This window comes from Centrocercus urophasianus, unplaced genomic scaffold (genome assembly GCF_019232065.1).
Source record: "Centrocercus urophasianus isolate 14NV4802_14NV808 unplaced genomic scaffold, USGS_Curo_1.0 seq_12, whole genome shotgun sequence".
NCBI classification, from domain to species: Eukaryota; Metazoa; Chordata; class Aves; order Galliformes; family Phasianidae; genus Centrocercus; species Centrocercus urophasianus.
The window spans coordinates 1951238-1975010 of NW_024884364.1; the positions used below are offsets into that span (position 1 = coordinate 1951238).

The 23773-nt window shown below is 44.4% G+C and overlaps 3 protein-coding genes across 5 annotated transcripts in view; 1 reads left to right on the plus strand and 2 right to left on the minus strand.

Moving 5' to 3' along the window:
- PHB2 (prohibitin 2) overlaps positions 1-167 on the minus strand; it is a 6110-nt gene extending 5943 nt beyond the window's left edge. For both annotated transcript variants that reach the window (XM_042809695.1, XM_042809696.1), the window contains exon 1: positions 38-167. In XM_042809695.1, coding sequence (XP_042665629.1) covers positions 38-164 — 127 coding nt within the window. In that variant the 5' untranslated portion in view covers positions 165-167. The remainder of the gene's footprint in view (positions 1-37) is intronic.
- Positions 168-281: 114 nt separating this feature from the next.
- Positions 282-8575, plus strand: EMG1 (EMG1 N1-specific pseudouridine methyltransferase). Of its 2 annotated transcripts, XR_006167293.1 has the most exons (9): positions 282-470; positions 545-646; positions 978-1119; positions 1534-1592; positions 1746-1895; positions 2272-2581; positions 7501-7551; positions 7665-7836; positions 8065-8575. XR_006167293.1 is itself a non-coding variant. In XM_042809745.1 (6 exons), the coding sequence occupies exons 1-6, from the start codon at positions 339-341 to the stop codon at positions 2383-2385; spliced, it is 699 nt and encodes a 232-aa protein (XP_042665679.1). In that variant the 5' UTR covers positions 282-338; the 3' UTR covers positions 2386-2595. The 2 variants fall into 2 exon arrangements, 1 of the variants encoding a protein (XP_042665679.1); XM_042809745.1 differs by lacking the exons at positions 7501-7551; positions 7665-7836; positions 8065-8575 and having other exon boundaries at positions 2272-2595.
- On the minus strand, positions 2777-18414 carry LPCAT3 (lysophosphatidylcholine acyltransferase 3). Its single transcript, XM_042809744.1, has 13 exons — positions 18222-18414; positions 8970-9077; positions 8760-8866; positions 8274-8367; positions 8117-8154; positions 6868-7046; positions 6374-6482; positions 5423-5509; positions 4928-5094; positions 4140-4287; positions 3505-3663; positions 3262-3388; positions 2777-3130 (listed from the first exon to the last, which is right to left on the minus strand). Exons 1-12 carry the CDS (start codon positions 18412-18414, stop codon positions 3272-3274), a joined length of 1506 nt encoding a protein of 501 aa, XP_042665678.1. The 3' UTR covers positions 2777-3130; positions 3262-3271.
- Between the last annotated feature and the right edge of the window lie 5359 nt (positions 18415-23773).

Below are 23773 nucleotides of genomic sequence, written 5' to 3' on the forward strand. Positions count from 1 at the left end.
CACGGAAAAACGGGGCGCGAGCCCGGGGAGCACTCACCGATGAAAACGGACTCGCGGACTCCATAGGCCAGGGCGCCGGCGCCCAGCAGCAACTTGAGGGCGGTGCCGACGCCACGCGGCCCAGCCGGCAGCCGCCCCGCCAGGTCCTTCAGGCTCTGCGCCATGGCCGCGCCGTGCCGCGCGCCCCGCCAGGAAGGACACCGGAAGCTGCCGCTGCCTTCCGCCGCGCTCCGGAAGTGGTCCCAGGGGGAGGGAGGGGAAGGGTGCCATCTTGGGCGGCTGCGGCGGCCATTGGCGGCGCTCGCGGTGGTGACGCTGCGTTGTGCGGCTTGGACAAAATGGCGGCGCCCAGGCGGCCGCGTGGGGAGAAGGAGCAGGAGGAGGATGATGTTCCCTTAGAGGCTAAGCGCGTCCGTGGGCAGCGACGGCTTCTGGTGGTGCTGGAAGGGGCGAGCCTAGAGACAGTGAAGGTGCGGACGGAGGGGGTCGGGCCGGGGGATACTCCGCGGTTTCTGTTGTCAAACTGTCCGTGCTTTGGCCTTAGGTGGGGAAGACGTTCGAACTCCTTAATTGCGACAAGCATAAGGCGCTGCTGCTGCGGAGCGGCCGGGACCCCGGAGAGGTGCGGCCCGACATCACCCACCAGGTACCGCCTAGGTACTGGCAGCATGGACTGCCCTAGGGCGTGTGGGGCCATGCCGGTGTGGCACTCGCTGCAGGAAAGTGCCCCTGGAGTGTGGGGTATCGTCTTATGGCCCTGGGGCGGGAATGAAGTTAGCTTCACCCACCATACTTGTGCTTAATAACGTGTGTTTCTATTTATTTATGTATGGGATTGCTTGTTTCTCGGCATAACAGGAGTACTTGTATGGCCACTCTGTCTCTTGTCACGTATGCAGTCGTGTAGTCTTTTCCAAGATCCCTCCCTTGCACCTTTTCAATTTCCTCTACTACATTTTTGTTCTGTCTTGTTTCAGAGTCTTCTCATGCTTATGGATAGCCCTCTGAATCGGGCTGGTCTTCTGCAAGTTTACATCCATACCCAAAAGAATGTTTTAATTGAAGTTAATCCTCAGACCAGGATCCCAAGAACGTTTGATCGATTCTGTGGTCTTATGGGTAAGCGATTCATGCTTTGTACTGGCCACAGAGTTATGTAGGGTGGTGGTTAGGAGCAGAAGAGTTTTGTGAAAAATTAAGAAGTTACACTGACTCAAAAAAAAAAAAAAAAAAAAAAAAAAAGAGAGAGAGAGAAGGGAAATGAAAGTTTCTTTTTGTGAATTCCCAGCCACATACTCGGAATACATACCATACTTCCTAGTACAGTAGGGAGTTGCCTGCATGAGAGTATGCTAATGGCAAAATAATTCTCCGATCAGTGTTTTTTTTTGTTTTTTTTTTTTTTTAAAACTTCTTTAGAAGATGCTGGGAACTCTGAAGTTCTTTCTAGTTGAGCTCTCACCAGCAGGCAGAGAATATGCTTCTTCCAGCAAGAGAACAGACTGCTTAACTAATGTTCTTCTCTTTTGTCAGTTCAGTTGCTGCATAAGCTTAGCGTTCGAGCAGCTGATGGTCCTCAGAAATTGTTGAAGGTAAGCAGTCGTTCACTGTTTACAGGTAATGGTGCAAGATTCCTCTTTGCAGCCAGTAATGTATTTGCTTTAAGTGCAGTATAAATTGTGGACTTGTCTATCTGACAGAGCCTCTTATCTCTGCACTGCTATTAATTTTTTTTTTTTCTGTAGGTTATTAAAAATCCAGTCAGTGACCATCTACCTGTGGGCTGTATGAAGATAGGTACCTCTTTTGCAGTTCCAAATGTGACAGATCTGCGTGAACTGGTTCCTACAGCAGAGCCAGTAACTATTGTTGTGGGAGCTTTTGCCCACGGTTCAGTAAGTGCATGTAGCCTTTTTACTTAAGAGTTGTAAATATATTTATGATTGTAGGTTTTAGTGCCATTTTTGAGGTTTTTTGTTTGGTTGGTTTTTTAAACTTCTCTATTCTGTGGGAGCTTTTCCTGCAACCCCTTCTCTGCTATAGTCCTGTTAAGAAACTGCCCAGCTCTGTGATACTTGGGCCTTTCACTGAAGAGAGGGCTATCAATTGCTTTGAGGAGCTTTAACGTGGCAATACTAAGTCTTGGATGAACCATGGTCATATAGGAGCAATGATGTGCCTCTGAAACGGATGAAAGTAGATGGGATTAAGTGATAGTGTGCAGCTTGATATACAGTCAGATATGTATTTTCCTCTTCTTTCTCCCCCCAGGTCAATGTGGACTATACAGAAAAGATGATCTCTATCAGCAACTATCCCCTCTCTGCTGCCCTCACGTGTGCTAAAATTACTACTGCCTTTGAGGAAGCCTGGGGAGTAGTATGAACTTGTCTCTGCTGCTGTCATGATGGACTGCTATACAGTGACTCCAGATTCTGGAGAGGCTTTTTTTAGTTCTTTGTGGACCTGGTGCAGCTTTGGGCTCCTGAAAAGGAAAAGCTTCAGTTTCTTCTTTGTAGCTCCTGGAGCAATGCAACTTTACATGGAGGTGCCCCACCAACCCTTTTTCCTCCTATTAAAGGTAACTTTTCATAAGACTGTGTTTTGTACTTAATTTTTTGTAAATGAACAGCGTGGATATCACCCTTGATAGCAAATCCAAATTTGTTGTGGAACCAAAGTTCTTAGCTGGGCCCAGCAGCTCTTTCACTGTAGTGTGTGACAGCTCATGACTCCCACACTGATGCACCCTGGAGGAAATGAGCTGAAGCAGATATGAAAAAAGAACAGGAGCAACTTTATCTTGGATGACAAACGTAGAAAAGTCAGAGGGTAGCTCCATTCCAATATAGTGCCCGTGTTGAGTGTTTTACAATCATCTGATATCAGCAGAGAGACGAGAGTGTCCACTGGAGGGCGGCAGAGAGATAAGGCAACATACAGAAAGTGGAGGGTCTGGAGGGAGACAACTCCATTCCCCTCCTTTTGGGTCTTTGACCCTGTGCTTTCTCTTTTTCCCCCTCCTCACGTTGGAAAAAAAAAAGTCATACTTCAACACAGCAAACTTGGCAGGTGGTGCTTTGCTTCTGGAGTGTTAAATCAACTCCTACCAATGCATGGGTGGTACAATCTGAAAAAGAAAGAGCTATTAGACTTGTTTCAGTTGTCTTGTTTCAGGGCTGTAACGCTGCTGTTTCACTTCACCGCCTCGTCCCAGTGTGGGATTCCTGCGAGGTGTCCCTGAAAGTAGCACAACCTTACCTGTTGGCTGTTATTCTGCTTTTTTTAGCTTTTCTTTTCGTGGCACAAGTAATTTGCGAATATAAGGCAACACCAGTAATAACGTGAAAAACAACACGTGGCCGAGGAAATAAATAGACTTGTACACCTGCAAAGAGAAGGGGCTAAGGGTCAGCAAGCAGACTTCAGCTAAGACCACATGAGAGGGCAACAGGGGTAAAAGGGACTGGTTGCATAGACTGTGTGTTTAAGGTTAATAAATACCTTCATCCATTTGTCCCAGGTGAAAAGGCAAAATGGCACCAGAGAATAACCCATAAACATCCAGTGGTTAGTCTGCTGTAGCACATAGAAAATAGGCTGCAAGGCAGTGATGGAGGCCAAAGTGCTTAAAGTAGGACTGTCCCGAACAAGGTTTATAACCTAATGTAAAGAAAAAATAAAGCTCTTCTCAGTTGGATGTCTTAACGGTTGTGTCTGTAGGCTCTGCAACCAGACCATCTTTGTTAATTAACTTTGGTAACCGGCAACAAAAAACTAAGTACCCTATTCTTGAAGTTTTAATCAAAAAAGAAAAGGCTAAATATGGAATGTTTTTCTTTCACTATCAGAGATTTAGCAGAGGCATTCTCACGTGCTTGTCTTCCAACCTTCCCAACTGGCAAGCACTTCAGTTCCAATATGCTCATGTGCTAGTTGTACTGTAAAAGCTGATGGGAAGAAAGCTATGGCTTGCCAGTGTTAAGCTAGGAACTTACTGAACCTTTGACCAGAACAGTACCATTGTGAACACCAATTTCTAAGTGAGCAGTTATTAAACCCTTCAGTGTGGAGTTTCCAGACTCAAGGGGAAAGGTTAACGCAGGTGACCTCATTCTGCTGAGTCTGACAAGGCGCACCTGTTTTTCAACGATGACTATAAGCAGCTCCATTTGAAAGCACACCAGGTAGCCAGAGTGTAGTCCATGCCAAATAGCCAGGAAGAACAGGGCCAGTGCCTGTGAGAGCAGTTTGTTACCCAGGAACTTCAGGCGCTTGAAGATGTAGCTAGAGCAGAGTAGAAACAAAGTGCTTCTAGTACATTGTTTATCCTCTCTCCATGTCAGAGATCTAAGGCCCAGGGGACCGTGTCTTCACGTTTCCCTGTGGTAACAGAAACAGCTAGACAGTAGTTGCCCTCAGAAACTGGGGGCAACTTACACTTCAGTCTTTATCTTAAATGCCAGCTAGTGGGTATAGGTGGTTCTTCTGACAACACTCACAGAAATGAGGATATTTGACAATTCAGTTGTGGTCCAGCAAGATCTGAACCAAAAAGCTGTGTCATTGCATAGGAGGCATCAAGAAGCAGGAAACAGCTGCCAAACTGCATCAGCCACTAGATCAGTTTGGCAACTGTTTCACCTGTTCTGCAACTGTTTGACCAAGAAGGCTAGAGAGCCCACTGTAGTTCCATTCTAGCCCCCCCCTCCAGCTTTTGCCATTTTCAACTTCTTGCCTCTTAACAAAGAACTGCCTTTTTAAGTTGGATTCAAAGATCTACCCAACTCAGTAAGCTGTTTCAAATAGGAGTAGGGTGAGAACTGAGAACTAGCAGATGCTGAGTACTCCCTTCTCAACTTATGATCTTGGTTCTGTTGACATAGGTACTACTGACATTACAGAAGTAGAAATTTTTCCTGCTCACCGGGCCACCCAAGCATTGGTGTTGGTGTTGAAAGAAGCAATGGTCCCTGTGAACAAAGGTGTTGTCTCATACAGCCAGACCTTCATATTGGCACAGGCATCCCACATAGGTTTTCCACTCTGGTCAGTCCCATTGTACCCTAGACCAACAAGGATGCAGACACCTTCCTACAGAAAAAGACAGAGGAAGGATAATAAAAATACATCACTTTTTTTTCTTTTTTTTTTTCCTGAAAGGCAGAGCTGGGGACATTCTGATTCTGTGCTCAGAAATGTGTGGACAGTACCACTGCAGATGGAGAAAATGGGTTAAAATCTTCTCTTTTTGATTAGTTAACCCTTGCTTTACTTAGAGCAAACTACACTGATCTGCATTGATACCCAGATACTTGAATTTCTTCAGTTTAGTGCTAAGTCCAACCAAAAGCATACTTTGTAACTTCAGAGGTGCTAACTTTGTTCATTTGTCTTGTTTCTAGAAATACTTCTGACTCACCGTAACAAGCCAGCAAGTTACGTATTTGTAGAGTATAATTTTGCCCCAGACCAGTATGTAACCACAGCGGAACCAGAAAGGCTTCTCCTGCAGAGATAGAGCAAATTAAACATGAAAATGAATGAGTTCTGGCTATATAAAAGGTGGATAGTTGAGATCTCATTACTGTCTTTCATATTAATCTAATCAGTATGTTGCGACACTAAATAAACTGGACTAGCAGGCTACAGGGTTATATGAATCCATACACCTTTTTACTTCCCTTGGTGATATTTGACTGTACCGACACACGTAGTCTGGAATTAGCATAATCACTGTGGGAATTGATACCCTCATTTATTCACACTGGTACAGAAAGAATGAACAGGGACTGATGTCCCTGTTCCTTGCAGGGGAGTTGGACTAGATGATCTTTAATGGTCCCTTCCAACTCTGAGGATACTGTAATTCTATAATCTGCAGATTGGAATTGCTTGTTAGGAGTTTTCAAAGAACCCCAAAGACCCTGTAAATTTTTAATTCAAATGAGTCAACCTGGAGAATCTGCTGCTGCATCCCTCTACACAAAATACACTGTTGAGAGAAGCAGATCAAGTTTTTCTTTCAAAGCTAGCCTGTACTCAAGGATAGCTCACCTAATAGAGTCTACACAATGAACCTCCATCTTCAAATTTTAAAAAGCCTTGGAAACTACTACGGCAGAGTTCTTTGTGTGATGGTTAAACAGTTACTAAAAAGTAACAAAATACACATTAGGATTCCAAAAACAGCTGTACTATCCAAGATGAATTCTCCATTAGTAAAAGGCATAGCACTAGTTGCTGACTTATCTTCTTTTTGAATTGAGGCAAACCTAAAAAGTACAATGGCCTTCCTCTACTCCTGTAGATCCAGTGCCCTCCAGAGAAGTAGAATTCTTGCACATATCAGAACTGTCAAATATATACATACCATGTAATCATCTGAGATGAGGTATTCATCAGAGATGTATGGGCTTGACAAGGTATAGGTCACTAGAAATAAGAGACCCAAACTCAGGCGCTTGAGAGCAGGCACAAAACTGAGAAAGAAAAATATGAAGGTCAAGGAAAAGCCCTGTTTAAAAACAGAAGTGGAAATGAGGAGTTTGGGGAGACGGTGACAGGGGGTTACCACATTCCACTGCAGCAGATGCCTCTACTTGGAAGCTGGGATGCTGACCGTATTCCAGGTCAGAATTGAGTCTGTACTAAACAAGTCAAATGTTAACGTTTTGGCCCCTGAACAATGCTAGGAAATTATGCAGAGTTTATGAGCACCCTCTGAATGGCTGCCTTCTCTTATAAATCACTTTTAGTCACAGTATTTCAGTGTCCAGGTAAGAACACACTCTGCTGCAGGGAATGCGTGGAGGATTCAGCATTCTGGGATCTTAGGAAAGCAAGGAGCTAAGTGGATCTCATTACCTATTGGGTCTCTGGCCTTGAACGTCAGTCATCTCACCCTTTGCCAGTTTCTGATAGTCTGTCATGGAGAACTGAGGCCCCACCATGAAGGCACCATAGAAATAGGAGAATCCTGAGACCTCCAGCAAGGTAGGAACTCCCCGGACAGCAAATCGACGCTGCTCAGGGGTCAGGAACTCCTGCACCAAAGGGATGGGATTAACATCATCCTAAGGATTGTCATACTTAGCTCTGGATGTTATGTTTCAGTGCATCTCCTTTATGGTCTAAGCTCTTACTCTCCACATACAGGGAACTTTTAACTTAGTACTTCATGTTCATTCCTCTCCTCATTGCTATCACAATCTCCAGTCCCTCCAAATAGCAACAAGATCTAACAGCTGAGACCAGCTGCATAGATCTATACTCCCAAAAAAGCTCAAAACAAGGAAGAAATCTGTGAACATGCATCCCTGCCAGCACAGATGCACAGTAAAAGCTCTGTATCTGACCATTACCAATCCCTGACTGCAACAGTATGTACCCAGACCATGCTGTCCTACAGTTCCTACTTCTTGATGCAAGAATTTAATGTCTTCAAATACTTGAAACTTCTGCTTAAGAGATTTCAGATGAACATTTTTTTTCTTGCAGTTTGTGATGACTGCATGGACACTGAACGCTGGATCAGGGCCTGTACAGGAGGTGAGAAACAAAGACACCTGAAGTAGTATTAAGAGACTGTAATAAGTGTTCTGTCCTCTTCCACACACTGTGCTGTGTGACTTCTGTCACTATGTAATCTTCTCTAATAACAGGGCCAGAACAAATGGCAAAAATCCAAGAAGATATGACATGACTCAACAAAAGAAAGGAAGATGGGAACTGAGATCCAGTGCTGATGGTTTCCACATTAAGGGAATACTACTCACAAGACACAGAGCATTGGAGATGGGGAATCTAAAGCAACAGATTTGGGGAAAGCAGATGGTGAGGAATTTGGAAGGGGGCAGAATAATATTTTGACACAATTCAGTGCTGAAGCAACTTTTGCCCCTCTGTAATTGCTACAGTTTCTGTCCCAAATTACTTTTTTCCACTCTGGAATTCAGTGCTCTCAGATATTCACAGATAATCCTCTCTCAGATCTGGCTTTTGCCAAACAATGAATGCAGCTTACTAACTTACATCCTTTGAACCTGATTTTGTGTCTTCTAGATCACTGGAATAGCAAACAAGAGGAAGGGAAGCGTATCTGTGTTCTACTCACCAGATCTTTTCCTCCATCATAGTAATCAATGGCCAAGCCTGGAGATGAGAAACAATCATTTGAAGATTTATGATGGACTATTTGGGCTAAGCAAGCAGTCCTCTTCCCTGAGGCATGGCTTACAGAATGCAAAATATAACAAGGTAGCATCGCTTACCAATTAACTTGAGAGTCAAGACACAATGTGGCATTGTCCACTTGATGTCATAGTGCTCTGTGGCTGTGAAGTAATAGCCAGCCATAAGGTACGTCTGAAAGAAATAATTATTTGGGTTATTTAAAGCAAACCTCCAGCAGTTTTTGATCTGTTTTCATTTTTCCACCTATATTTGCTACTGAGAACTGCAAAAATGAACAGAAAGCTCTTTCTACAAACTGATGCAAACTGACATAAAACTTCCTTAGGAGGAAGTTTTTCACACAGAGGGTGGTGACACACTGGAACAGGCTGCCCAAGGAGGTTGTGGATCTCCCCATCCCTGGAGGCATTCAAGGCCAGGCTGGATGTGGCTCTGGGCAGCCTGGTCTGGTGGTTGGCGACCTGCACACAGCAGGGGGGCTGAATGATGTTTGAGGTTCTTTTTTAACCCATCCCATACTATGATTCTATGATTCTGTGATGCAGTAAGAAAGGGAATTTTACCATCTGAAAGACAAACGTGGTGAAGATGGCAGTGACTGTGCGACCCATAAGTCTCAGGATGAGAAACTGTATTAGAACACATAGCAGTGAATGAAAGAACTGCATCCCTGTAGAGAGAGAGAGATGAAGCAAAAATGAGATTTTCCCACTACAGGTCCTCCCAAACTGCAGCAATAGGGCCTAGTAGCTCTCTTCCAAAGCTCATCTTACCAAAATTGAAGTAAGCAATTGAGAGTCCTGTGAACACATTGTAGAGATGAATGAGGTAGGTCTCCTTCTGGAAGAGGAAATAGCGCTGGAACAAGGCAAAAGGATATCCTGAATAGAGGGGGAAAAGATGGAAGAGTTGTAAATTAGTGTAAGCAAGCAGCAGCATTTCTAATGGTCCAGATTATAGCTTTATTGAACACTTTACTAGGAATATGCACTTGATGTAGATACATCACCAATACAGGCCATGGTATAATTGCTGATACTGTATTTCCATCTAAGGGGATAAATGCTAGATGACTTAGTGGAGTTTCTGGCCTTATACACTACAAGAGGAGGGACATTGCTGAAATACATGTATCAGACTTTGGTGGACTACTCTCTCACTCCTCCAAATTCTGTGACAAATACGGCGAATATTACAAGGGAAGGGAAGATAAATTTTATAAATGGTTTACACCATTGCACTGATCTCAAAATTCAGTCCCTGCTCCCCCTCAGTGACCTCTTATATGATGCTGAGTAACCTTATGGTCAATGGCTCTATGTCCAGGTGGAGGCTGGTGACAAGTGATGTCCCCCAGGGGTTTGTCTTGGGACCAGTACTCTTTATCATAGACATAAACGATGGGATTGAGTGCACCTTCAGCAAGTTTGCAGAGACACTAAGCTGAGTGGTGCTGTTGATACGACAGAAGGAAGGGATACCATCAAAAGGAACCTAAACAAACTCAAAAGGTTAACCTAATGAGATTCAACAAGGTACTGCACTTAGGTCAGGGAAATTCCAGATGTGTGTATTAAGTGGGAAAAGAACTCCTTGAGAGCAGCTCCACCAAGAATAACTTAAGGGTAGACGAAAAACAACATGAACCAGCAGCATATACTCGCAGCCTGAAAGGCTAACAGTACTCTGGACTTCATCAAAGAGGGGTGGCTGGCAGGGTGAGGGAGACAATTGTCTTCTTGCCCCCAGTAGATCCATCTGGAGTACTGTGTCCAGGTGTGGGGCACAAGAAAAACGTGGAGATTTTTGGAATGGGTCCAGAGGAGGGAAATGAAGATATCAGAGAGCTGGAACACCTCTCCTACGAATACAGGCTGAGGCAGCTGGACTTGTTCAGCCTGGGGAAAAGAAGGCTCCAGGGAGACCTCATTGTGGCCTTCCAGTACTTAAAGAGAGCTTACAGGCAGGAGGGAAATCCACTTTTTTTGACAAGTAAATAGGGACAGGACAATGGGGAATCATTATAAACTAAAAGAGGAGACATTTAGATTAGATGTCAGGGGGAAATTTTTCATTGAGAGGAGCGAGGTGCTGGAACAGGCTGCCCAGAATTTGTGGATGTCCCACCGCTGGGGGCATTCATTGCTAGCATGAATGAGATCCTGGGCAGCCTGAACTAGCGGGTGGAAATCCTGCCCTTGTCAGGAACTGGATGGGCTTTCAGGTCCTTACCAACCCAACCCATTCTATGATTCAGTGATTTTGTGATGTTTAATCCCAGTGCTCCCCAGGTGACCTCCCGTCATACATAATTTCTTTTCTGACTCTTACTTTAGATTTGCATTTGATTTGTTAAGTACTGTGTATACAAAAACTGTAACTAAAGTCCACTGAGACTACACATGCAGTATTTTGAAAAGTTAAAGTAAGAAGCATTTCCTATTAGGTAGCTAAGATAAGTGGAAGGAGGTTTTTCCTTGCATTTCCTATAGTTTAGAACGTGTTCCAGTTTAGGAATGACTCCAGATTATTATCTGTGGCTCTAGTGAGAAGTATTTGTGAAGCACTTCAGTAGTACAGTGAGATGGGCCATACAATCTCCCAAGAGTAAATTAAATTGTTGTCTTAAGGGTTCAGGTGAGGGTCATGAAGCATACAATAAACACTGCCACTTACGAGACAATAAATGTGTTTTAATACATATTGACATAGTACGTTTTGTCCATCTTACAAGGATCAGAAGTCTGTTCACGCAAATGGTGTTTCTAAAGGTGTATGCATAAGGAAGTTGAACTGGGATAGTAAAAGCAACTTTATATCTGGCTATGAAATGTCTGTCAGACATATGTACAAATGCTTTACTTTGCAAATTTGTGTTCTCTTAGCCTGATTAAAATCAAAGCAAACAAATCTACCCCAACAAAAAAATCCAGAAAAATAACCACAGTGCTGGTGCCCACGCTACTTATTAGCCCAGCTGAAGCTTGTAGCAGTAGATAGATGTTTGCTACCTGAACTAAGGGAGTAAAAGTAGCAGTAAGTAGTCACGTTTTATATGCTGCAATAATAGGGTAATGAAATGCACATTCTGTTGAGCAGTGTTTGATGGATGGAAGCTTTCCAATAAGTAAAGCCAAATCTAAACACTGTGAGAGGAAATGACAAACTGTACTGTTATATCAGGTACACGTGCTGCAGTCAGTGCTAACAGCTGAGAAGACTGGAAGCATTTTCTGGCCTTTCCCTTCTCCCCCACGTCCCTTGTGAAGGAATTACAAAGTCTGGGACTTGGGCTACCTTGTAGATCCCGGAATGCTGCATGCTCTACTAAGTCCAGCTGTGTACCTCTTTCGTCTAGAAACTCAACTGCTTTTCCCCCATTTCCTCAGCTTCTTGCCATCTCTCATTCTGCCCTTCCTCCTTATTACTGTTCTTTCCTCATTCTGTGTCCTGCACCAGTTTCCACTTTGCAGACTCTTTCTCATGCTCAATGATTGTCCAGTGTCCACATTCCACAACTCATTGCCCACAGACCCTAGCAACCTTGCTCGTGGATGCTCATTCAGCCTTGCTCTCCCTTTTGCAAGAGCAGTTCCCAATTCTCATACAAAACGCCTTACTCAAACCTTCCTTTCCCTTTCTGCTCTACTTCTGTCCGGTTCTTCCAAACCTATTGCATCCACCACAGCATTTGTCCTTCAGCCCAAGTCAGCAGCATCTTCCTTTACCATCCCTGAAAGTCAGCAGAGGAGGAAAGAAGTAATTGTCAGACTGAATTCAGAACACAGGCTCTCAGATACAAGAGTAATTCAAAGAATTAAAACAATTCACATGATTAAAAAATAAGGCATTGCCTATCAGCCTCAAGCTCAGAAACATATAGACAGATACTATTTTTTCTCATTTCAATTTTCCTGTGAAACGGATACTATTCAAGTTTAATAAACCTGTTAACAACTGCCCACAGCTCTGTAAAACCAAAAGTGGTAAAAAAAAAAAACCTAAGAAGTATTACTGTTGGCTCATTTTGAAAGTTAAAATACTTGAGTTTCAAATGGAAAAATCTTTTCCCCTTTTGAAAAAGGACGAGAAAAATAAGATTAGAAATACAGGCAAAGTACAATTTATTGCTGCTCATCAACAGTTTCAGTTTTAAAACATTTTCTCAAAAATCAGTGCAATCTCGCCTCAATTTTTCAATTTTTAATTAAAAAAAAAAAAAGTTTCCATCAATTTCTGTGGACAGAATTAATTTGTGCCTGAACACTCTAGTGCATCTGTCTCCAAACTGTAAAGATGTGAAATTTCGTCCATTTTCTCTCACCCCCAACCAGTGTTCCTGCTCTTTAAGCAGTCCTGTGTCACATTCCATGCTTATTTTTTTTAACCCCACACAGGAAATCATATAATGGTTTGGGTAACACTGCTCTAATTAAAAAAATAAAATTACATTAAAAGCCCTCTCAGATGGAGGGCTTAGTAATACACACAGCATATCTGTTTGAAGAAAGCTAGCCATTTAAGGCCCACTCTTGCACTACACAGGTGCTGCTCCTGGTCAAAAGTCTCAGTGTCAGCACATTCTTCTGATAACCAGAACAAGTTGCTCCTGCTGTGGGCTACAGTTTCCTTACAGCTTTCCTGCACACAGATCATTTTCTCAGTTTTACAATTGGGCCAATTCCACACTACAGATATAAACTTTAACCCCCACATGGCAGTAGATACTGACTATCAGTGGACATTATGCTGCAGCCTGTCTGCTATGGAGCACTCCCATCTATTAAGTAATTAGTTGTTCTGACCGATAACAGTGGCAGCACTCCCACCCCACCACGGAGTCCTTGAAAGAGTATGAATTAGCACAGGAAAGGCAGGAAAGCAGTTACACAGAAATTAGTGTTGCCATCTGGAAAACCTGCTGTCATATTTAGATAGGTTGGATTCAGGACACCACGCAGCTTTCCTTTCACCGTTCAGAAACAACAGGAACAGAGGCCCTGCTCCTCGGTGCTGATGAGACCACGTCTATCAGCTCCCAGTCTGCCAAATTCATCTTTTGCAGCTCTTTCAGACAGAGCTGACTGAGACAGGAAAGCGGTTGTAATGCTCCTGGAGAAAACAGAAGGCGACCTGCTGATCCAAGGTAACTCTCCTCTTCTGCACACCATCAAACTGAAAAGCTGCCTGCACGCACCGTTGATTTTTTGCCTCTAGAAAATACTTTTTATAGCAAGGAATTAGCAATTGATGTAAAAGTGACAAATCGGCTGAGACATGCCTCTGATGATAAAAATATGGAAGAATTTATGGGAACAAGAGGACAATCTCTGATTAAGAGAACCCTGGAGTTAAAATGGAACAGCTTCTTTGCCACAGGCATTTGGGAGGGTAGCGGATTGCTGCACAACATCAAGGTTGTACACAAACACAAGAATCTAACTGAACAAAAATGTAAACGATTAAGAGGCTGGATTAGGCAGGAGGGCTAATTCCAAGCAAAACCGGCCTTGTTAAATTCAACATATCCTAGAATGTGTGACAAAAGTGTCTTTTTCCAGAGATGAAACTGCAAATAAGAACACCAGAAGCCTTCTCTTATTTTTAAGTCTTTGCTCCTTTTGTTTCTCCTTTTCTATATGCTTTTTCATGCTCCATTTCATCTTCATGCTTCTTCTCCCTTTCCTGTTGCTGATCGGTTAACTCTACCTTTATTAAAATCCAGAAGATCAATTGCCTCTGTGTTCTTGTAAGAGCACTAAAACTAAAAGGAAAGGGGCAATGGGAAAAACAGATGTGTTAAAATGTAAGCCCTACCTAGTGTTTTGACTTCAAAGGTGTTCTCTTTTTCTGCCTATAATAGCACAAGAATTGCACAGCTTTAAGAATCGGCGCACATGTGTGAGAATTTTAATTCAACACAGGAGTGTACTTTTAGACATCCACTAATAGTGCTTCAGTTTGCACCACCTCAAAGCATGTGAGCAGCATTCCTGTCAGATGACACGGAACTGAAAATACACTCCAACAGGTGATCTGTCCACATAGATGGGCTGAAGAAAATTCAAAGAAAATGCCTGCAAACCATTGGTGAGAGGTGGAAGTTGAGGAAAGAATACTCATTTGCAGATTATTTCAAAGCAGATGATTTCTAGGACTTACAGGAAAAGCATAACTCCCGCACGTCACTGCTATGTCTGTAGAACAGGGCACACTTCCCAGTAGTGTTCCTGGCAGGTCTGGGTAGATCAGTAGGTCAGTTTTGGCTCAGGGCTGTAAAAAGCACACTGCCCCCACCTCCACACGAGGCAGTGCCAGGTAGCTTTGCAAGACAATGTGGCAGCATGGCCAGATCAGCACATCCAATTCTTGGGGATCACGCTCGACTTAACTGCTAGCCACATAAGAAGTAAGGCCAACCTAAAGCCTTAAATAGACAGTGTCAAGGCCTCCTGGCTCCTGGCTGAACAGTGACAGCAGGAAAGAAGCCAGTCTCCCTTCAAAGACAAAAGGACAACCTCTTCTCTCTTCCCATAGTTGGAGGTGCTCCCTCCCTTCCTCCTGCACAAAGTGAGTGCAGCACTGGCTCAGCCTGCTTACTTCAGCAACCAGAACTCTGTAAGCATGGTGCTAAGAACACCAGTGTCTTCCATGCTGATTTGAAGACAGGACTTCTCCAGGTAAAACACTGTGCTCAGTGAAGGCTGACTGGGCCCTGCACCTAGCGAAGAACAAGGTGGAATACATCTCTTGGAAGGCAAATTCATACCACTGAATCACACCACATTTTTTTAAATTATAGGGCCTGCTAGAACTACACTTCAAAGTAATACTGTTTATAATATTGTCTAATTGCAGCCAAATTTCTTCAAAGTTTGTGTGTATAAATTCTCACATGCGAACTCTGAAGTTTGTTTTCAATCCTGTACAGTTTGAATAATGGACTCCGCTCACGTTTTATTCTTTACATCCTGCTTTACAGCATCACTGATTAAAATACTGTGGAGTGACAAAAATCCCCATTGCTTACTCAGAAACATGTTCTTACAGTCTCTGTTAGTTTGCTGAGGAAATGTGTCCTCTTTAGGATTACTCAAATTTTTGTTCTTGGTTACTCTTCCTTCCTCCCCATCGTTTCATCCTATCTTTACCTTTTTTTTTTTTCTCCTAACAATGACAGACTGTTAACAGTCTTAAATGACACCTTTTGCTTATTTCAGATCATGCTTAAGTGAATATTCTTACTCTGAATGGAGAGAGTTGGTTCAGAATATTTTTTCAAAGACAATGCAGCTTTCTCAAGAAATTAAAATAAGAAGTTGCAAAGTCCTTTGCAATTCTTCCCGTTTTTCAGAAGGCTGTTTTTTGTCAGTTTCTGGTAATCTCAAGAACAGTGAAACCCTGGAGACAGTCATTGCAGTAGAACTGCATAACCTAGATGGTGAACTGCATCACTGGAGGAGAAAAGAGCAACAACTCTTTAATCCATGCTTAGAAAACAAAAATCATACTTCATCCTCATTGTCTTGTTCTGGTATAACTCAGCAGTACTAGCTGCAGGCAATAAAAACAATTTTCTTCCTGAATCCCTGCAAACACCTGAAATGGAGGAAGTCAAGAAAAAGCAACACTTTGCTTACCCTAACGCAATTTCCAGCTTTTCAAAATGCCTTTCGTTTTTGCCCCACGCCATCCTATGATGTGGTCATCAACAACAGTTTCCTTACCAAAGGCTGAAAGCCATCAGTAACAATAAGAGGACTGTAAGCTAAGCTGCAATGAAATGAGCATTTCTTTTAATGTCAGTGTCAGGTTCAGAAACTGTTCTCACTCTCCTGTTGCTGTAGAGTGGTGCCTGGCACTTACTTTTAATGCAATCCTATAATGCTTTACTACCTATCCATTAAGCAGGAAAGCTGGAGCCAGTCCTCTCAGCCTGACTGCCCACACGACTTGCATGAGGACCGAACTGTAGGCAAGGCTGTTTTGCATGCCCTTAAGCTTCCTGTCTGAAGTTATGTCTTCTCCTGAATGCAATTAAGAGACACTGACGTAAGGAGAAAGGTCAGGGAAATGTATACCAAAACAAGAGGCTAGAGCTGCACATTTTGGGGATGCAGGGAAAAAGGACACAAGCAGGCTCCCAGCTCCTGATCCCAAGACCTTTAATACAAATTTAAAAAACTCTCTGAGACTTCATGCAACTGAGCATCAAACAGCTATAGTTATACTCACAAGTTTTGGGCTCAATTAATCTACTGACAGCAGTGGGCATCTCTTCTTACCATTAAGATGGCAAATCAGCTGCTGTTCATTTCAAACTAATAAGGGATTTTATGCACCCATAGGTTACCAAGCAGGAAACAGTGCCCTCCAATGTCATGTTCTAGTTTGTTGCTTCCAAAAGTAAGAAGCTCTAAGAACTGTTCAACGCATGCTCTGCAAATGCATTGCTCTACAGTATGTGTTCGCCTCCACATACACTTTCCAACACTGCTCCTAAATCAGTTCTTGTTGGACAAGTCCCTTGCTTACTTCAGTTGACTCGCCCAGTAGTAGCCTTTCTGCTTTTTCTGGTTTAGGTTTCTGCCAGGAAAGTAAATTGAATCAGCTTATAATTAAAGTCTCAGAGAGACATGTGGGAAAAGCTGTGGAGCTCATTAATTCACACTGACCTATCTGCACGTCCTGTATGTGTTTCCTATTACTTACTTTTCCTTCTTTTTTATACAGTTCAGCAGCTTCTGAGAGTTCAATGTCCTGTATCTACATTTGATGAGAAAAATGTTTTGGTTCAGTTTGATCTTATTGCAGATGAAATCAAGCATGAGTAAGTCTGGTCTAGCCTGCAGTTACTAAGTGATACAACTTTTCCTATCTCTCTTTCAAAAAATGCACTTTCAGTTAGAGAAAGCTGTTTTTCAGACATCTCACACATTAGCTCCCATACCTCCTCATATACACTTTCAGGTTCAGAGAAAAGCTTTTATTTCCTTTCTTGATGATTACACCATCCTTTTTTTTTTTCTTCTCCCTCCTCCCCCCAGAACTTAAAGTTTCAGAGGTATCCCCAGAGATTTCTATCAGCAGGCTGTAAAAACACACTTGAATGGATTTTTTGGGAGCTCTGACACATATCCCCACAGATATTAGCCATATCCTGACTCAAGCCTTGCCTCGACCATTTTACCCATGATTTTTAACTTAATATGTTCAGATAAGCATAAGAAGCATGTGTTTTGCAATACTGCAGGTGGAGCACAGGACAACATGCCAGTTTTTCTAGCCACTTAGACAGCAGGCTTCACTCACCCTACCTGGTAGTACACACAAGCCACTCCTGCACGCTCCCATTGCTGCTGTAGACACAAATATGGTCCCTAGGCCAAAAGGTGCTTGGACAGGGCCGTGTCTCAGGCACCCTACTCTGAGTGTCCCTGCTTGAGTGAAGTGTGGCACAGATGGACACAGAGGACCTTGCAAAGCCCAGCCATGCTGTAAGCTCCGTGCACCTGTGGTTCCCTAGCATGAACCTCTCTGGTCCCTCTCTCCTGCGAGACCTAATGTACTGCAGCACCACGCACGTGTCTTGGGGCACATGTCTGGGACAGGCTGCCCAGGGCAGCAGGCACAGCCCCAAGCTGCCGGAGTTGAAGGAGCATCGGACATCGGACACGGGGTTTGAGCGCTGAGTGGAGACGGGAGGTGCTCTCGGGTTCACAGCGTGCCCCTCCCAGCTCGGGATACCCTGTTCTACGGCGACAACTCCGCCAACAAAGTTCTGCACCCAGCAGCGCTCAGGAATCTCCATCGCGCCCACCCCGCACTGTGCAGGTCGCCCGTCCCTCGCTATCCGGATCCACAGGTCCCGGTGCCGGGCTCTCCCCCTTGGCCCCGCGCCCGGACACGCGTCGCCCAGCACCCGGACACGTGTAGACCCGCCGCCCGCCCTCTGCCCGCAGAGGCCCCGCTGATTGGGGGGGTCCGTGCCCGGGGCCGGAGCCCTCGGCCCCGCCCGCCCTTACCCATCAGGATGGACACGATGAGGCGCAGCGCCTGCTCCGACGAGCCCAGGGCCTCCGCCACCCGGGCCAAGCTCCAGCCGGACCCCGCCACCGCCATCTTCTCCGCCGGCCCCGCCGGCCGGTTGCTCCTGGAACCCAGCAGCGGCACCAACACCGCGGCCCCCGCACCGCTCTCGTCCCTCTCCGCGCCCATTGGCTGCGCTGCGCCGGCCACGCCCACTCGGCGCCTCCGATTGGACTGCCTTTGGCAGAGGGGCGGGGCTCTGCGCTCAGTAAGGCAAAGGTTACCCCGCGAGTGGGCGGTGCCGCGAGGTGTCCCCGCTAGCCAATGATTGGAGAAAGCGCTTCAGGGGGCGGGGTTCGATCCGAGAGGCGGGGGCGGGGCCGCGCCGGCGAGGCGGAGTTCGCCTTTCCCATTGGCTGTGTCGGGACAGGAGAGAGCCGGGCAGGGAGGGGTAGGGGATGTGGTTGGGCAGGGGTTACTCGCGGGCAAGAGGTGCGTGGCGCTAGCGGTCGTTAGAGCGGAACCGGGCAGGGCCGCGGGGCGACGGGCTGTGGGGCATCGGCGCCCCGCCGGGCGGGGACCGAGCGCTTCGCTGAGCTTCCGCAGTGGCTTCCGGAGCTTAGCTCAGCTGCCGTGCCCCCGAGGGGGTCGCTTTCCCCACCGAGCGCCGTGGCACGCTCCGTCCCTGCGGCACCCTGCTCCGTGCGGTCACCAGGTGGCTCTGCCGCACAGCTTGTAGTTAACTCGTGCTACGGGAGCCCTCTGGGTACAACTGGAATCGTCCTCCTCGGCGACGGGTTCGGGTGCAGCGGAACTGATCCTCTTACTTGTGCTCCCTTTTCATGTGTCACTTCAGTCCTGCCCGAAACGAGCTGGCAGCACAGGCACAGACCCGCTCGTGGGGAAGATTTCTCCTGATCATGCTCCGAATTGTATCTGTTGCACGTTTCGCCCATTGCTTCTTGTCCCGGGGAAGAGCCTGGCTACGGTTCCATCCCCATGATAGCCAGCCTTCTGCCAGTAGCAGCAGTTAGATCCCGCTCTGTGTCAGATCTGGCAATGTGCTCACATAGGCCTCATTGACTCAGAAAGCCGGGATAAAGATCTTACCCCCTGTTGCCTTTTTCCTGGCTAAAAAATGGTTCCTCACTACTGGTTATCCACTGGACTCCGGTGAGTTTGCTCCCGTCTCTCTTTTGCTGGAGAACACACAGCGGGCACAGTGGACCAGACACAGCTTTATCAGTGCCATGTGGAGGGGAATAATCATTTGTCTTTATCCATTTCACCACAGTTTCACAGTAAATGATGTATTGTTGGCTTGCTTTTTTTTTTTTTTCCCCTCATGCTTTTTTCTGCCCCAGAGTGGCAAAATTAGAGAGAAAAATAGGTTGAAAAAACTGCTGTCTTGAAAGAGGGCAAGTTTCCCTGTATGACCAGCAGTGCAGCAGAAGTCAGAATGCAGAAGTTAGCACAGTTAAGGAATGAAAATAATAAAGTAATGGTTTAACAGAAACCTCACAAAGCTCAGAAAAGCAAATGCCTTGCACCTGAGGTGACAGACAATGTCTTAGGGGCACTAGGAACGCTAAGCTTCCCTTCAGATGTCCACAGTGAAACAGTGAGAAGCCACGGTTTCACACTGTCACATGAGAAATTTCAATTAGACTGAAGGGCTGTTCATCATGGAAAGGGGTACTTGGCCTGGGAAATCTTCAGCCTCAGAGGTGTTCAGAAGACACCTTGACAGGGGCCCAAGGCTGACAAGAAAGTGAGAAAAATGGGAATAAAGAGTAATCAGTGCAGTAGTGTGGAAGAAGGGGAGGTTTCAACTCTGGCTTCCACAAATCCCTTACAGGCAGTGCAGAGTGGGGAGAGTAGGGCAGGGTGGTCAGCAGGGGGTTAGAAACCCTTGTAGAGAGCCTCTTTGAGTTTATAGAAAGGACGTCATGTTCACCCTAACTGGTCGCTGTTAGCCAAACTTTTTATAAAGCCCAAGAACTGACAATATCCATCTGTTTAATTGTGCAAATGTATGGGTTTCAAACTCATTTCCCAAGTTAATGAAGTCTCTGTGCACATACTGACTCTTACCATTCCCCTGGTTGTATTTGACAGGGAATGGGCTGCAGTATCTGTCGATATGAAAGTGCAGGGCCAGATCAGAGAGACAGGCCTGCTGGCATCACTCCTGAGTGAGTCCACTCCATAAGCAAACTTTCTGCCATGTTTGATAAAATTAAATAATCCTATAGATTTAATACTTCTTCTGGAGTTATAACCTCTTTTCTCTATCCTGCTGCCGAGGATAATCCACAAATTAGTTTAAAAGTGATGAATACAAGAAAGATCCAAAGAGGTCATGGAAACAATAAAACACGGACAAAACTTCTGGCTTGTTAGTTTTTATGTACCCACAAGTGGGAAACTATAACAGGGAAAGATAGCCATATGTTTGTGTCTTAAACATCATCTTTAAACATCCATGTATCTCTTCCCCTTTTCCTGTTCTTCCCCTCCCTTCTCACCCCTTTTCTGTAAAAAATGAGGTCGTACGTGGAGGATTATGAGATTCCATGACCTTGCTACAGAGGTGAGGCTGTAACGTGGCATCAGCCATGCCACTGTTTCTGTAGCATACCTCACCTCTTATTGGGCCATTTGTTCTCTACTGAGATTGCAGGTGGGACATAGAGCATTGGATTTAGCTTTCTGCATGCATCAGTGCATCTGTGGCTCAAGCACAGCTGTGTGTCCTGGCGGATGCAGGCTCCTCTTACTTTTAGAAAGGCAAAACCCTCTGGTTTTGTAGGCCACATTTGCAGTCAGCAGAAATGGCTTTGGACTGTTTTGATCTGTCTCTGGTAGTGTCCTCTTGAAGTCATCCACTGGTCCATCCACAAGTCCGATCTATGATTTCAGACAAAGAGGGAATTAAGGCTTTCCCTTAATTAAGGGAATTAAGGGAATTTGGTGGGCTGGATAAACTTCTAGGTCCTTAATTTTCTTGAGTAGCTGAGGTAACAAATCCACGAAACACTGTGTTAGTGCACAGAGTAACTCATTTGAGATGCCTACTCTGTGAAATGAGAAAAAATCACTTGCAATCACTTTGCTATATGTACAACAAAATAGATTTAGATTTTCTTGCTTCTGTAATTTGCTACTGTCATATAAGGGCTTCAGGTCAGAGCACAGTGCTGATTTTGAGGCCATCATCAGGCCATGATGAATGCCATTATTTTTTAGGGTTGTTTTTTTTTTTTTTTTTTTTTTTAAACATTCAGGGCACTGCTGTGTTTAGGGAGAGGAGAAGGAGGAGACATCACCAAAAATCTTTCTTTACTGTCTTGGAAGTATGTAGTGATTCTGTGACACTGCATCATTGCTCACTGTGAAACTTAAGGTTCCTGTTGGCTCAATATATTAATAAAGGAATGTAGCTGCTGAAGCCTCTGCAGATTTGTTCTATTGTTTGTGTTCATGCAGACCACGGCTGTACAAGAACCCATCCAAGTTCTTCACAAACTCTAGGCTTACTTTCTATGTCTGTCTCCTCTGCACTGAAGAATGGACAAGGGAATCTTGTGCTTCATCTTGCCAGTGCCTCTTTTCATAGGCAATCCAAGGAGCCTATCCTGATTTAAATGGCTATGGGAGAGGAGTAGGTTACTGAGGGGGGAGGTGACTATCTGGAGAGTATGTAGAACTGGAACTTATGATTCAGCACTGACAGGGAGAAAGAGTCAGAATAAAATTAGATTGAATGAAGCTTGCATCTGGGATTAGGAAAAAGCAAGCTAAGCTGAGGGAAAAGCATTGAGAGGACAGAGAAAAATGTAACTAACAGAAATGAACAGCCTGTGAAGAACCTCCTAGGACAGCGTGCACAGGTGGGTGTCAGGGGTTACATACAGTGGTTTTGAGGCAGTGTGCAGACAGGTCTTTGAGAGATTTCTCTGTCCGATTTTAACCACTATCAACAAAACTAGCCTGGGTCACAAGAGCTAGGATGAGGATGTGCTGCAAGCAAGAAACTCACTGAATTGTTATGTTAGCAGAAAGGGAAATAGGCAACTTTCTGTCGAGGTCACAGAGGATCAGATATTTTACTTGCTACTTATCCTTGATTCCCTGCTGATGGTTTTGACCTCATTAATGTCAGGTTTTGGGTTTTCTTTTCTTTTAATATTTATTCCCTTTGTTTTATGCACTGACTCAGTATTTCCAAATAGAAAAATATGAATTTTCTTAAGAAATCAGGAAAAACCCTTTTTTCTTTCCATCTTCATGGGGGAGATAAGCGAGCCAGGCATGTTAGAGATGATAATTTTATGAGAAACTGAACACTACCACTCTTCGTAGCATCTTCCAGAAAGGTTATAGCCACACAGCTCTGGCTCATCGTAAGAAAAGGTTTGTCTTACACAATGAAGGATGCGGGAGCACTTTGGGAAACTAGTATGTGATCACGTAAATTAGGAATGCAGATGCCTCAGACTGGAGTCTTATTGCATTGACAACCTTAATGGAAGCATGTATTAACCTCGATGATTTTGCCTCTTTTAAATTATTAATTTACTAATTATTAATTAACGTAGCTTCTCACGTAGTTTCAGTGAATTGTAAAACGCATATGACCTAGCTGTTTTACAGCACCACAAATCTAGACAAATGCAAAAAAATGCTGTATGTTTATTTAATTTAAATATATACCTTAATATAACTGGTCTTCTGCGTGAATAGTTAACATTATGCAGGTATGTGCCCACAAAAAATGCAGCTACCTTTTTTTTCCCACTAACTTCAATATTCTTTTTCTTAATTAATAGCTATTTGCCTTCCTACCAATTATTGATATTTACATACATGCCAATTTTGACCATTGTAGCAGACTAGCTGGGTCAGGTTCATATGAAAATACACAATTCCCTTGTGATGCAAAGACCTGCACAATATATCAGCACACACTTCTTTTACTTCTGTCATGTCCATTTTAAAATGAGATTGTGACTTGAAACGTCAATGGCAGAGTTTTTGTTTTGCCCATTTCCAAGCAAAAAATGTTTCACTGTTATTTGTGTTGTATTTTTCATCACTGTTTTCCAGTTCTTAAAATTCCCGTTAAAAACATAATGCTGTGTTCCCTAGAGGCATCAGAGGCAAGATGACATACTGTTTTCTTTTTCTTCCCATTCTCAGTTAGACAATAAAACTGACTAGGCATGTTCTTCAAGTAAATCCTTTATCCCGAGTACAGTGAAGTCAATTATGATTCATCTGTAGGTGCTTCTTTCTCTTGACAGTGTAAAGGAGTCTTTCACATGAGCTTTGCTAGAACACTTTGCCTATGGCCTGTTGAAACTTGAACGTTCTTCTTCAGGCCAAAACAAGCTCTGGAGCATGCTGTGCTGATTGTAAAGTGTGGAGGGTATAATGGAGTTTTACACCTTCATTTACAGTCCAGCCCCAGTTGTAGCTGGCTGGTGAGGTTTTCTAGAGTATTAGTGGCAGGTCTTTTGGCTTGCGCAGTAGTATTTTGGTTTGG

Coding starts and splice junctions, on each gene's coding strand:
- EMG1 (XM_042809745.1), top strand. CDS start 339: ATGGCGGCGCCCAGGCGGCCGCGTGGGGAGAAGGAGCAGGAGGAGGAT. Junction 1,120..1,533: donor TCGATTCTGTGGTCTTATGG/GTAAGCGATTCA, acceptor CTCTTTTGTCAG/TTCAGTTGCTGCATAAGCTT. Junction 1,593..1,745: donor GTCCTCAGAAATTGTTGAAG/GTAAGCAGTCGT, acceptor TTTTTTCTGTAG/GTTATTAAAAATCCAGTCAG.
- LPCAT3 (XM_042809744.1), bottom strand. CDS start 18,414: ATGGGCGCGGAGAGGGACGAGAGCGGTGCGGGGGCCGCGGTGTTGGTG. Junction 8,867..8,969: donor AATTGCTTACTTCAATTTTG/GTAAGATGAGCT, acceptor CTCTCTCTACAG/GGATGCAGTTCTTTCATTCA. Junction 6,483..6,867: donor CAAGGCCAGAGACCCAATAG/GTAATGAGATCC, acceptor TTTCTTTCTCAG/TTTTGTGCCTGCTCTCAAGC.